This window comes from Hibiscus syriacus, unplaced genomic scaffold (genome assembly GCF_006381635.1).
Source record: "Hibiscus syriacus cultivar Baekdansim isolate YM2019G1 unplaced genomic scaffold, ASM638163v2 tig00111234_pilon, whole genome shotgun sequence".
Taxonomy (NCBI): domain Eukaryota; kingdom Viridiplantae; phylum Streptophyta; class Magnoliopsida; order Malvales; family Malvaceae; genus Hibiscus; species Hibiscus syriacus.
Genome location: NW_024063028.1, coordinates 683,844 through 697,085, shown reverse-complemented (window position 1 = coordinate 697,085; position 13,242 = coordinate 683,844). Strand labels below are relative to the sequence as shown.

The following is a 13,242-nucleotide window of genomic DNA, read 5'->3' as shown; positions in this document are numbered from 1 at the left end:
ATTAATAGATATTGTAACTCGGATCGGTTCCACCAGCTATGGACCTGAATGTAGTAGGAAGTAGGAACCCGACGGGTATGTCATGGTACTCGAAGGTCAAGTCAAACTCCAAACTCATTCCTTTCTTTTATTTGTTCTTTTCAATTTCATTTCATTCTTAATTTGCAGGGCGTTTCGTAAAGATCTTCATTGGGTTGGATTGAAGAAAACATGAAATCCACTAATACCAGACAAATTCTCTCTCAAGCCATTAGCCTCGGTGCGTTTCTCCCTTTCTCTCTCAATTTCTCGAAACATTTAATAAAAGACTGATTATTATTATTTTAATTAAATCTTGTTAAGGAATGGTTGTTTCATTGGCGTTGATGACATGGAAAGGATTGATTTGCATTACTGGAAGCGAGTCGCCGGTCGTGGTTGTACTATCAGGGAGTATGGAACCTGGTTTCCAACGAGTAATTTTTTTACATGCATTTTCTTTCTTTCTTCTTTCATTTAATTTTGATTAGTCATAGGTAAAGAATCTAATGTAAATTTAAATACTTTTGAAATGCAGGGAGATATCTTGTTCCTGTACATGAATAAGGATCCTATTCGCACGGGACAAATCGTTGTCTTCAATGATGTACATCATATACAAATTATACACTTGTTTTTTCAACTATTTTCATGTTTGAAGCTTGTTTTATTCATTCATTTTTTTTTCTCTGTACTAAGTAGGGGCGTGATATTCCAATTGTTCATCGGGTGATTGAGGTTAGATCCTTTTGAGATTTTATGTTTGGTTCTTTACTCTCTGCCTGTTTACTCGTATAAATGCTGAACAAAACTACATTAGTTCGACTCGAGTTGAGTGTTGGATACGTGTACGAGTCCAATGCAGATATGTTTGGACTTTGGAATTTTGAAGGTTTTCTCAATGTTACTTGGAAACTATCTAAATACATTGATTAAACTGTCTAGTTTCTACAGAGTAGGGTACAACGGTACATCATAGTGACTTCCTAGAGTCACCTTTGTTGTTTGGTTACCACATTCCAGCCACTCATCCGGGTCAGGAAACACCATTGAAAAATGTGTGCTAATCCATACCATAAATGATCAGTCTGATAGCCTTTGTTTCTTCTCTAGTTTCAATGTATTTTCTAGTATATGGTGCTTCTCTATATGTTGCTAATATTGAGTTCTACCGGACTCATCTTTATTCGATGATGAAAGTTTGAACTGCTTGAATGTCAAGTGTGAAACAAAAGCTTTCCATATGCTGATATAGAATGTCTCAAGCAATTAGAAATAAATAGTTTTGATAAAGCTCACACCATGTTCAACTCTGAGAGTCATGTCATGAACTTTGTGTACAACGGCCTATGCTAGTGATCGAACTTTTTCTGAAATGTATATAGGTGCCATGGCTGTAAACTATTTGAATTAAATGATGCCCTTCAGGTTATTTTGTATGTTGGGCTTAGTATATTGCCTGTTCTGTTATGCCTTTTCAGGTTCATGAGCGGCAAGATAACAAAGAAGTTGACATTCTCACAAAAGGTAACATGTTCTTGATATCAAGCTAGTTGAACATGAGCAAATACAAGTTGTGCACCAATGTAATGGAGTGTGGACTCTTGGTTTATTTTCTTTTTTTTCTGCGGTTGCGCTTTTTTCTTCTCCTCAAATATCTTCATATGACATCTAGTTCCTTCATCTACTAACCCTTTTAATCGCTTGACTGGACAATATTCATCAGGAGATGATAATGAAGATAATGATAGGATGTTGTACGCATCTAATCATGACTGGTTGCAACAAAAATACATCATGGGCAGAGCCATCGGGTAAATCTAGCATCTGTATTCCAAAAAATGTTGAAAATTTCTAGGAGTGAAAACATTTGTAAAACACACTGATAAGGAATTTCTTGCACCACCCATTTGTGCTATAAGCTTTGAGTTTACTAGTTCATCACACCTCATTTGTCAAAAATAGCATTACTGGATTGTGTTTTGGCATATATCATTGTTCAATACTGATAAGCATATCAAGGGATAAGATTTACAGAGCATGTGAAATTTTGGGAACTAGAATTTAGTGAAATGAATTGTCTATTGTTCATGCCAATTTAATGGTTTAGTATTATACTATTATCATCAACCGTCAGTTTGACATTTGTCAAATTACCATCTGGGAAAGATTTGACCTAGAATAAGCTTAACTTTTCTTCTTTTGAGGTCTTCTCTCTACCATATTTGTCAATAATAAGGCAAAGACTATAAATCAATGCCATGAATATTCTGTTCATATGCTTAATTGTTTCTGTACATAAATAACTATTCCTGAACTCATAAGCACATTTTGCCCCTGCATGCTTATCATAATTTCCTGTTCATCATAGCATCTATTGTTTTGACATAAGTACTCGTGTATGGTATTCGTCTCAAACAGATATCTGTACGTGTATAGGCTAGATAAGTTAATAACCCTCGAAATACATGAAAAGAGTTCGAAAAAAATAAACATACCTACTTACACGTGCGTCCAAGTAACATAGATATTCAAGTTAGCAGAGTGGAAGTTATACTTGAAGACAGGTTTGACCAAGAACAAGGTTAAAATTATAATCGGGTTTTAGGGTGACATTTATCTGATTTTCACTTTTGCTACTTTATCTTGATGTTAAAAGGTATTATGTTCTTACTGTACAGGTTCTTGGCTTATGTTGGGTGGTTCACAATTATCATGACAGAAAAGCCTATAATCAAGGTTTGAAACTTTTGAAGTTTTAAAGTTTTTTTTTTGTGGAAAAAAAACCTATAATACATGTGTCATATTCGTGTTTATATATATATATATATGTATGTATGTATGAGACATCTGTCATCATTTTAATCTCGTTAGAAGAGAGTGTTGGTATTTCTGTCATAATATCCAAGTGGTAAAAGAGTGTATTGTACTTATTAGAGGTCCTGAATTCAAATAATTATATTTACAGTGTGTGTACGTTATCAATGATTAAAAAATATTATGAACATATATTACCTTATAATCACCATAAACTATTCAACTATCAGTGCATTTGATAATAATCCTATATATTTGTCTGATCATATCATGTTAATGTTTTAATTAATTTTTACAACATCATGTATGTGTCATATCATCATGTCATTTCTGGTACCGTGGATTTTGCAGCCTATTAATTTCTTTTGATCTATTTCCCCCCCTAATTTGCTTGCAGTACATACTTGTGGGTTCATTGGGATTGCTGGTCATTACCTCAAAGGAGTGAAGGCAGTGGTAACAATGTCATTACAATGTCATTATAACAGTGAAAAGGGGGTGAAATAAGACTACTGAATCACTATGGGCAACGATATTGATAATATTATTTTGGTATAATAACACAAATTATATTTATTTGAGAAATTTGTTTAATAATTGAAGTTATCATTTCTTTTCACAAATTTAAGATTAATTATAATATGAAGTTGAAGCACGAACCAACTTACCAGTGGTTAAGAAAATTATTGTTCCTAAATATTACAAGTTCAAACAACAACGACTACAAAAGTGATTGAACATTCATTGTTAAGGATAATTTTTATAAACAAGTAATCATCAATCAAATCCTACGTTGAGAAGGTTTCATTTAATTATTAACATAATCTGATTTCAAGTTAGTTTAATAGTTGATATTGATGGATCAAAAAGTTTTAATGTTTTTTCGAGAGTTTAAATTGAAAGAAAGGGGGTAAAAGAATAGTTTGATGAACTTTTTAATTGGACAAATCACTGAACAACAGTAAAAACGACAGCAAAAGGACTGACCACCATCGCATCGATATATTTGAGAAAACAGAAGCCAAAAGAATCAGCCAACATTATAAAAAAAAAGTAATTATAATCCTAGCACAATCAAGAAAACTCAACACCTACAATGTATAAGAAACCAAATTTGCTTAAAACCATACAGTGGCTATAAGAACTGACCACCAGAAAGTAACAAACTTCTTTCAGAGTTTCAACCCTGCACTTCTCCATCAACAATATCTCTTTCTTCAGCAGAAGCTGCCATTAATTCATCAAAGTTCTCTGTCTTCCCCAACAATATCTCAATCTGAGAAAGAATATAAAAGCATATCAATCAACACCCGAAGCTAAAAACGACAAATCATGACATTACAATGACTGACTTTATGGTTTAGCAAGCACCAATGCCGCAAAGTTCAGTGCATGAAAAATCTAATACTGAATTTTTCTATATCACTTCAGAATTTAACTTAATTTGGAGTGAACAAATGTATCTCAGCTTGCAAATATGTTTTTGAATAAACCATGGTCTATCCAGATGGAGGCACAAAAGTAGCTATTAAATTGATTTACCTTTGCTTTTTGGACAGGCCTCCCTCTCATATCCTCCTTCATGTCAACTGTTGAGGTTGTGATCTCTGCAAAGGTGTAAGTTGATTCTCGTAATTATCGGGACTTGATGGCTATATTATTAACACATTTTTTTAAAATATATATATAAAAGAAAAAGTGGAAGATATCTTACTCTTCTCAACAGCCAAGCCATTGTTTTTCAAAATTTCAGCGATTGTAACAACAGTTGCAATAGCTGCACATTTGAAAAGATAAAAAAGACCAGTTACTGCAATTCTCGAAACTTAGCATAAAAAATTGATTTTATTCATTGATGAATATTTAGGTGTAGAAATAGATAACAGGAAAAAATCCATAAACACTATGCACTTAAAAATTGTTGATAAAGCTTCAGAGCATCTTCACTAATCACTGCACAACTTCCCCACATAAACAGGTGTAAAACACAAACAGCTTGTCGATAACTCCCTAGTCAAAGGGGAAAATTGACCAGAATATTTTAGATATATAGCACAATTGCCTTCAGGGGAACTATACTTATAAATTGCAGGTTAAAAAATGCTAAAATTACATCTTGAGATCCAATTTGGTGCAGCAGCAGCACAGAAATCTAAAGATCAAACAACTATAGCAAGTAAAAATCATTACTTAACCCCTCCCCCCTCTATTCCTCTAGAGACTAAGCTATCATTGCATCAAAACAAAAGTTGTGATGATAAGACAAAAAACAAACATAAATTCATATCTCAGAATAATTCTTTAATTATAAGATATGGAAAAAAGTAATGAAATATAGAGTCGAAGAAGTAAAAGTACCCATGCCAAGGGCAGATAGTTCCACTTCATTGTGCTGTTGCATATACCTCTGCAAATAAAAAAAAAGGTTATCGGATATTAATTTAATTTAATGCATGAACAAAGAATTAAATCCTATGTTACAGAAAAATGGTTGAAACTAATAACCAGATAAGGGGAAAAATTAAAACCCTCAAAAAAATACTAGTTCTGTTGAAACATAGCATCTATTTTAACAGAATAAATTAGCTGATTCTATTCTTATATGTAATAGGGTAAGGGGAGGTAGGGTAGTAGGCTGTCCAACATCAGGTTGAGAGAAGGTGAAAGACCTTTGTTATGAATTGGGACTCAATCTCATGACCACAAGATTGAGAGCCCTGTAACTGAGCTAGATGCACAATTCAAAAAAGAGCAAAATACAGAAATAATCAGAAAACTGAAGAGGAAAAACCTTTGCGAGATTGACGTAGAAAAACAAGGGTTTTTTGGTATTTGAGACTTGAATCCGGTTCTTCTTGTGGGAATCGGCGGTCAAATTGATATTGTTGACACCTTGGGTGATTTCTTCCATTTTGAGACTTCTGCGATTAAAACCCTAACTTTCAAAATCTGTCTTTGACTCCACGAATAGGATGAAATCTGCTGAGTAGTAGTCAAGTGAAACAAATCAATTGGGGGGGTTTCCCGAGCTCTGTTTTATATTTGGTTGAATCTTTTGGTGGTGGCTGGTAATCACTGGCTAGGGTTTATCACTTTCTCGGTACTGACTTTTAAGGGTAAACTATATTTGTGGCCACTAAATTTTTAATATATTTCTTTTTAGGTCATTAAAGTTTCGAAATTACACTATAATCGCTACAATTATCGATAAATCACATAATAAACACTTCACCATTAACTTCAATTAAATTAATAATATGATATATTAAAAAATAAAATTTAATTTATCCCCTAACTAAAACTTTAACTTAATTTAATCTTTGAACGTTTTTACCTATATTTAAAAAAATAAAAAAAATAAATAACTTTCTTATTTGATATAATATCATGTGTAGATCTTTAATCTTTACACTATTTTATTATTGATTTTAAAACATTTAACTCTCAATCTTATATGATTTTAAACAATTTATAAAAAAAAGAAAATTAAAAAAATTAAACTAAAGAAGGAAATTTCAGAAAATGAAAGTCTCAAGAAACAAGAATAGTGACAAGAGTGTTAAATTTTAGGTTATCATTTCAATGCAATGAAAGGATAGTGAACTTTAAATATAGGATTCAATTTTTTCATATAAATTTATTTATTTTTTAGAATCAAGACAAAATATCTAATGTAATTATAAAAGTTTTATTCGATGTTTTTAAAATCGGACCGGACTTTAAACCGATGAAGGTACTGGTTCAACCGTGGTTTAATCGGGTTGAACCGGTTTATATAAAATAATATTTTTTTAAAATTTTACAAATATTCAAAACAATATTAATATATACTTTTTTTTAAAATTTATAATATTAAAAGTTATAAAATATCACAAATAGGGATAGACATGGGTCGAGTTGGGTCGGATTTTTGAACCACCCGACTTCACCCGAGAAGAAAGGGTACTCCACCCGTAACCCGACCTGACCCGATTTAATTTTTTATTTATTAAAACCCACAAATTTTTTATTTTAAAATATAAAAAATACCTAAAATAATTGTTGGAACTCACACCCTAGTATCACGCTTGTCCCGCATTTTGCATAGTTTGGTTTCTTCACCGACCCTCGAAGCTCGAATCATGTTAGATCTTTTAGACGCAAGCACTAATGCATCACTGACCAACAAGGTTCTAATGAGACAAGTTGGTCCCACATTTTGATTAAAATAAAAAAAAGGAAAAGCGTGAAAAAATCATTAAAAGGAATTAAAAAATAGTTAAAATAATAATTAAAACAGAACTGGTGGTTTAAACCGGTTTTACTGGTTCCCAACCGGTTCACACCAGTTTTACCGATTTTCAACCGGTTCATTGCAGAACTGGTTTTGAAAGCTGACCAGACCGGACAGGCAAATGATTCCCGGTTCAATCGGTCGAACCGGCCGGTCCGATTTTGATAACCATGGTTTTATTAGAATTTTTAATTTTTTAATTGTAATTAAAAATACATTCAAGGATTAAATTGAAGTTTTAGTTATTGTTTAAAGGCTAAACTCGGTATTAGCATTTTCTGCTACGTGTCTATTCATTAAACAACAAAATAACCATTTTGTGATTTATTAATAATTTTAATGACCATAACATAACTTTTAAACCTTTAGTAAATATAATATAATCTCACTAAAACTTTAATGACTATAGGCGTAATTTACTCGACTATTAACTACAAAGAAAAGGTAGTATTATATCGAGCTGATCTGATCACAATTCAAAATTGGTTTAATAATATATGAGGCCCTCAAGTTTTTGTAAAATACTCAATATGACCCTGAAATTGAGAAAGAAAATAATTTGATTAATGGAATCGAACTATGACGGTCACACCCATGGAGGCACCCAGTTCTCTTTTAGATGTGAATACAAGAAACAGAAGCCTTCAACCATGTTGAAAATTTCGTGCTTAAATGGTGAAAAAGCTGAAGAACAAGTGAACAAGCTTTCTACATTTTAACAAGAAGTGTATTATATAAATGTTTGTAACCCCTCGCACTAATCCCCATTCCATACCTTATGGTGTATCCAAATCCTTCGACATTGACAGGCAGCTACTACGGCGGATTTATGCGTGCACGGCACGTTCCAAGAGATGCCGATAGGCACGAGGAAACAAAATTTACAGTCATCATGCTTGAAGAACCTGGCAGTGAACAATGTGGCTCTTCAGCCGGTTCCGGCCACCGAGGCTAGACCAAAGGTTTGTAAACAAGGTCTTGAACTGACCCTTCCCCGCTATAGTTTCCCATAAATGTTCAGCAGTAGCTCCCCTCAGATCGTCGGATTTCAAAACGTCGACCAGAGATACGCTCATATTATTCCTAATGATGCAGAGTTTCCCGTTGAGTGGAACGAGAGCTGCTGCTTCCAAAGCTCGAGAATTCCCCAAATGTATCCTACTGTCAATATGCTTACTCCAAGAATCAGTCACTTCGTCGTAAACCCTTAGCTTACAACCATCCTTGCACTCCAAAGCATAAAGATGCCCATTTAGAGAAGTACAAGGGTTCCGCCAGCCTGCAACCATTCCGTTATAGACGGGGTACCAGCTATCTGTTTCGGGTTGGTAGACTTCACTCATCAACTGTTGGTGAGATCCAAGCCCCTTCAAGAACCACTTCCCCTCGTATACAACCCCAATGAAGGGCACCATTGCCGTACTCATATCTGAAATACAAGACCATCTACTCTTGTTGGGATCATATACCTCAGCAGACCTTAATGATCGATGTACCCCTTCATTCTCTCCACCAGCAACATACAAGCAGTTGTTTATAACACATGAACCAAAGAAATGTCTTCGACGAAGCATATCTGGGGCACGGTGCCATTTGTTTGTCCTGGCACTGTAAAATATGACTCGTCGCATTGATCCCTTTAAGGGATCCTTACCACCAAACAGATAAAGGTGACAACCACTGAGGACAGCACATCCAAAACCAAGGGCTTCAGAATATTCCTTGGGGACAGGAGGGAGTGGCTGACAGAGCTGGTACACGGGATCAAAGGCATGCCAAGAAATTTTTCCATCTCGATCTCTCTTAATAATGTATATCCATTCTTCTGCAATTCCAAGGCTCTTACGGAGTGAATAAAAGAAGTTACCAGACAAAAGTCTATACCATCTTTTGCAGACCAGGCGGAGCTTTCTGTGCTCAACTCGTGGGACACGTATTAGGCAAGCAATAGCAAGATCATCGGGGAGTCCTGGGAGCAGAGGAGGTTGGTAACAGCTCCTATCACCACGTGTTGGCTTGCTCCTTGTTGGATGAATGGATGGTTTAATATCAGGTCGGAGACACAGCTTTGTACCGGGTACATATCTTTTCGCTCCAGAAACAGTTTTGAGCCCAGCATCTACTCTACATAAACAAGCCGTTGTATCAACCTGCCAAGAACATTCACAATTGATGAAGATTTTCTTCTCATTTTGTTTTACCCTTTATAATTTCTTATCACAGTAACATGAAGCTGGTAAGATGCTCTAGGCTGATCCCAACATCGAGAGTGAGCTAGCATCAAAATAGAAAACCAAAAACAATTCCACCAATACTCGAAGAACACAAGCCTTGAGTGGAAGAAGGATGTATTGAAAGCTCTTCCATTGAGAGCCACATGAATAGTATAAGACAGTCAAGTACACAAGCTTGAATTGAACCCCACAAAAAAAGAGCAGCAAAATTAGATAGAAAGCTCCTAAACACAAACGATATGCTGAAAGAAAACAGATTTCAACTTTAAGGATAGTAAGACACTTCCGAATCTAATTTCACTCGATCCTTAAGGTATCTATTGCAATTATTCGAATCTCGAGAACGCAATGAAAGATTCCACAAATATGTTTTGCATGTGTTTCCAATGTTATTATGCTAATCAATTCATCCACGCACAAGCTAGCATAGTCAGACAATATGCCTTCAATAAGATAACAAATGAGTCTACCGGAGAATAAATTATTGAAAGAGGCTTCAGATAAGATTGTCAAACCATCAAATAACAAAAGTTCGGTACAACCGATCCCAATAGTCTAGAGAGAGCTAACTTTCAAGCCTTGAGAAATATTAGGTCCATGTAGTTTAATAAGTGCAAAAAACACAGATACATAACGTATTGGACCACCTAGAAAGACAATAGAGTGGCAGATACAAGTATATTTTCATGGTTGATCGTGTCCATCGGTCGAAAGAGCTGTTGAACACCGAACAACGTAGCATCAAGTAGTTTGAAATGCAAGCATGAGCAATTATCACCAAAAACCATTAAAATGGCGTTTCTTCAAACAGATAATATGATTGAATTCAAAGCAGGAAAAAGATGGGTTAATTAGCATACCAATGGAGGCTGAATCATTCTATCCATGCTTTTCCTATCTGAATAACTGGCAAAAAGAACACCAAATTCCACCCACAACCCAACCTTCAGAATCAAGCACTATCTCTTAATCATCGTTCTTCGACCCAACAAACATAAACTACAAATCACAAATTTCAATTTCATCAATATTTAACATACAAAACTTTCCATTTTCAAAACAACAATCTCAGAGATCTACACAGAACAAGAAACCAGAGTCAGCTAAAAAAAGATCGGAATTTGCAGTATGAAGCGAGCTCAAAGCTGAAAAAATTTCGAAAACCATACAAATCCAACATTTTTAACAGATAATCCTCAAACCCCATGTCTGAAATGAAAAACCCAGATACAAAAATCCCATAAAACAACCAGCCGTGGTCTCGAAATGGAGAAAACAGAAACCCCACAATCTTATCTTTCAAGCTTTAAGAACCCAAAGAACAAAGAAATGGTGGAAGGAAAAAAAAACTTAAAATGCGAGACAGCACGAAAAATGGGGGCAAAGAGAGCACTGAAAGATGAGAAAGAGTCCCATTAAAATGTTTATCAGTGGAGTTCAGGGCCCAGCAACCCTCAACGGCACAACCTACCAAGCAAAAGAGTTGATTCAACACAGGAGAGAGACGGGTATAAAAGACCAAAAGAGAGAGAAAGCAACCCTAAAAAACATTAAAAGGTGGAGAGAAAGATGAGGCTTGAATGATGACACTTTGGTGGTGGTGGTGGTGGTTTTGTTTTTGTGGGAAGAAGAAATGTAGAAACTTTAATGGCAAAATAGCATAAATATGAAAATATAGCTGTCGCCTTTGCCTGTTGTTGAAGAATCAACAAGCCCCCCTTTCTAGTTTTGGGACAAAGATTCAAAAACAAAATAAATAAGAAACACTGTGTCTCACATCTTCCTCATCCAAATTGTTGTTTATAAACTACATCAAATTGACTACACATCTCCACAAAGGAGCATTTGGTCATTTTATTCATCTTGTCTGACAAACATTATGATCATCGATCAAAATGAGGGCCATTCCCCGTTGATGATCTTCTCAGTGTCATATAAGATCACTGTGATTGGCTTCTGATAGCCATAACTAGCTATCCACCATGCAACAAACCCTCCCTGCATGAATGGGAATTATCAACAACAAAAAATTTAAAGCAGGAATAAACACATGATTTTTTGTTACGAGTAAATTTATAAACTTCAATAGGAATGAAGTTTATAAAATTTTAAGAGTGATTAATAGAAAATATAAAGAATTTTAAAGATAAACGATTCCGTCAACCCCTCCGTTCATCCTAGATTACAAATCAAGAGTTTCATAGGGCAAGCAACTTCTTTTATAAAATGGTAAATAAAGGTGAAACAAAGAAAAGTATCATTCTCCTCACCAAAAGAGAGAGAGAGAGAGAACAATGCATTGGACAAAAGGGCGTTTAGATCCTTGATGAAAGGGAAAGGTCGTTGCCTTATGCATTACTCCTTCTAATGGTTGAATCTTCATTTCTCTACTTATATTAATTGCTTGGCATTGTGGACTTTAAGTTCTTGGTGTCTTAATTTTCCTATCCAAACAAAACATTAGTCTGGATTCAGTGATAAAAATATTATTTTTTTTATAATTTATAAGTGAAAATAAACAAATTGAAATTAGAAAATCATGTACAGAAAATATTACTCAACATAATTTAGCTTTATCTATCTCTACATACGAGAGAAGCAAAATTAATATGTAAATTAAATCTTAAAACTCGATATATATATTCTAAATTTGATCATATTATCAAAGTCCGCTCATGGGGATCAATATGAGCTCAAGTTCAAAGCTCTACCTTTCACCTTATAATTTTATTGTCTCAATATTCCATAAAATTCATATATTTTTATATTGTTCATTATTATTTGATGATATTCATCTAAAATTTTATTTGTATACACCTTATTCAAAAATTTATATTATCAATGTACTGTGTTCAGATTAAACAAATATTTATGATTTTTTTTGTGACCCTTGTTCCCATATGTAATTGGGTAAGGGGTGGTAAGATAGTAGACTGCCCCCAACACTAAGTTAATAACAACTTTCGTAGGATACCTCCAAATTATGAAATGATTATCCCATATATATATATATATATATTGATAATGGCCATGTACCTGAACAGTTTGACCCAAGTATTCGTAAGGCTTAGATGACAGTGTCATGATGGGACAAATATGTTCCATGACGCATAAAAAATCAAAATAGAAAAAGGAAAAGGAAAAGCAAAGTTGAAAGAATATGTTACACCACTTGGTTCAAAGTAAAACCAAGCTGTTGTTGTTTTATGTATGTATGGAAATGAATGTATTTGGATTTGATTGATGTTATGGCTTGCAACTCAGTTTCTTCATTTCAACTCAACTTTACTTCTAAACCATTTATATCTATATATATATATATATATATATATATATATATATATATATTCTCTCTTCATCTTATCTTATCGTTTTCCTCCTAAAGTCTTCCACCTTTACCACCATGCTTTTATTCATACACATGACGATTTTAATTCAATTTAATTTTATATAAATTATATTTAAAAAAAATATCTAACTCAATCTAAGAATAGTAATATAATTAATCTTGGTATAAACTCGGATCGAATTAAGTGACGTGTGAAAAGATACTATACTCAAATTAAGTTTGAATATATTTAAAATTTAATTCAATCAGACTCATTATTAATGCGAAGTCTGGAATATGTTTCGATATTAAAACCGAAGAACAAGAAGAAAAAGAAAAGAAAATGCGGATGCATAAAAATTGAACCATGAAAGATACGATTCGTCTGGTACATATTATATATAAGATTTATAAAGGAATTGGCGATGTAACTGTTAAAAGAAAATATTAGAAGCACTAAGGTAAGAATTATAATGTTGTTGGAATGCTTTATTTGGCTTTATGGATCAGCTCAGACATGAGACGTTGAAAGACATATCTTTCCCTGTTTCGGGGACAAAACATGGTTTGAA

The 13,242-nt window shown here is 33.9% G+C and overlaps 3 protein-coding genes across 5 annotated transcripts; 1 reads left to right on the top strand and 2 right to left on the bottom strand.

Annotated features, from left to right (window-relative positions):
- The first annotated feature begins 195 nt into the window (after positions 1–195).
- On the top strand, positions 196–3,387 carry LOC120156615 (signal peptidase complex catalytic subunit SEC11C-like). Its single transcript, XM_039167916.1, has 8 exons — positions 196–259; positions 343–455; positions 557–625; positions 721–756; positions 1,500–1,545; positions 1,745–1,832; positions 2,700–2,757; positions 3,233–3,387. The coding sequence occupies exons 1-8, from the start codon at positions 211–213 to the stop codon at positions 3,281–3,283; spliced, it is 510 nt and encodes a 169-aa protein (XP_039023847.1). The 5' UTR covers positions 196–210; the 3' UTR covers positions 3,284–3,387.
- A 491-nt stretch (positions 3,388–3,878) lies between these two features.
- On the bottom strand, positions 3,879–5,930 carry LOC120156614 (uncharacterized protein At2g34160-like). The gene is made up of 6 exons (XM_039167915.1): positions 5,870–5,930; positions 5,627–5,817; positions 5,194–5,242; positions 4,550–4,612; positions 4,378–4,442; positions 3,879–4,111 (listed from the first exon to the last, which is right to left on the bottom strand). The coding sequence occupies exons 2-6, from the start codon at positions 5,744–5,746 to the stop codon at positions 4,016–4,018; spliced, it is 393 nt and encodes a 130-aa protein (XP_039023846.1). The 5' UTR covers positions 5,747–5,817; positions 5,870–5,930; the 3' UTR covers positions 3,879–4,015.
- Positions 5,931–7,730: 1,800 nt separating this feature from the next.
- Positions 7,731–11,020, bottom strand: LOC120156606 (F-box/kelch-repeat protein At1g55270-like). Of its 3 annotated transcripts, none has more exons than XM_039167905.1 (3): positions 10,887–11,020; positions 10,203–10,344; positions 7,731–9,258 (listed from the first exon to the last, which is right to left on the bottom strand). In XM_039167905.1, the coding sequence occupies exons 2-3, from the start codon at positions 10,227–10,229 to the stop codon at positions 7,999–8,001; spliced, it is 1,287 nt and encodes a 428-aa protein (XP_039023836.1). In that variant the 5' UTR covers positions 10,230–10,344; positions 10,887–11,020; the 3' UTR covers positions 7,731–7,998. The 3 variants fall into 3 exon arrangements, with proteins under 3 accessions (XP_039023836.1, XP_039023839.1, XP_039023837.1); XM_039167908.1 differs by lacking the exon at positions 10,887–11,020 and adding an exon at positions 10,814–10,832 and having other exon boundaries at positions 10,203–10,341; XM_039167906.1 differs by lacking the exon at positions 10,887–11,020 and adding an exon at positions 10,756–10,777 and having other exon boundaries at positions 10,203–10,341.
- Between the last annotated feature and the right edge of the window lie 2,222 nt (positions 11,021–13,242).

Bases quoted from the DNA above. Each gene is read 5' to 3' on its own strand.
- LOC120156606 (XM_039167905.1), bottom strand. From the start codon at position 10,229: ATGGATAGAATGATTCAGCCTCCATTG. The intron at 9,259-10,202 runs GTATGCTAATTA...TGTTCTTGGCAG, and splicing joins GAATGATTCAGCCTCCATTG to GTTGATACAACGGCTTGTTT.
- LOC120156614 (XM_039167915.1), bottom strand. From the start codon at position 5,746: ATGGAAGAAATCACCCAAGGTGTCAACAATATCAATTTGACCGCCGAT. The intron at 4,613-5,193 runs GTACTTTTACTT...TCAAATGTGCAG, and splicing joins ACTATCTGCCCTTGGCATGG to CTATTGCAACTGTTGTTACA. The intron at 4,443-4,549 runs GTAAGATATCTT...ACACCTTTGCAG, and splicing joins TGGCTTGGCTGTTGAGAAGA to AGATCACAACCTCAACAGTT.
- LOC120156615 (XM_039167916.1), top strand. From the start codon at position 211: ATGAAATCCACTAATACCAGACAAATTCTCTCTCAAGCCATTAGCCTC. The intron at 1,833-2,699 runs GTAAATCTAGCA...CTTACTGTACAG, and splicing joins ATCATGGGCAGAGCCATCGG to GTTCTTGGCTTATGTTGGGT. The intron at 2,758-3,232 runs GTTTGAAACTTT...ATTTGCTTGCAG, and splicing joins CAGAAAAGCCTATAATCAAG to TACATACTTGTGGGTTCATT.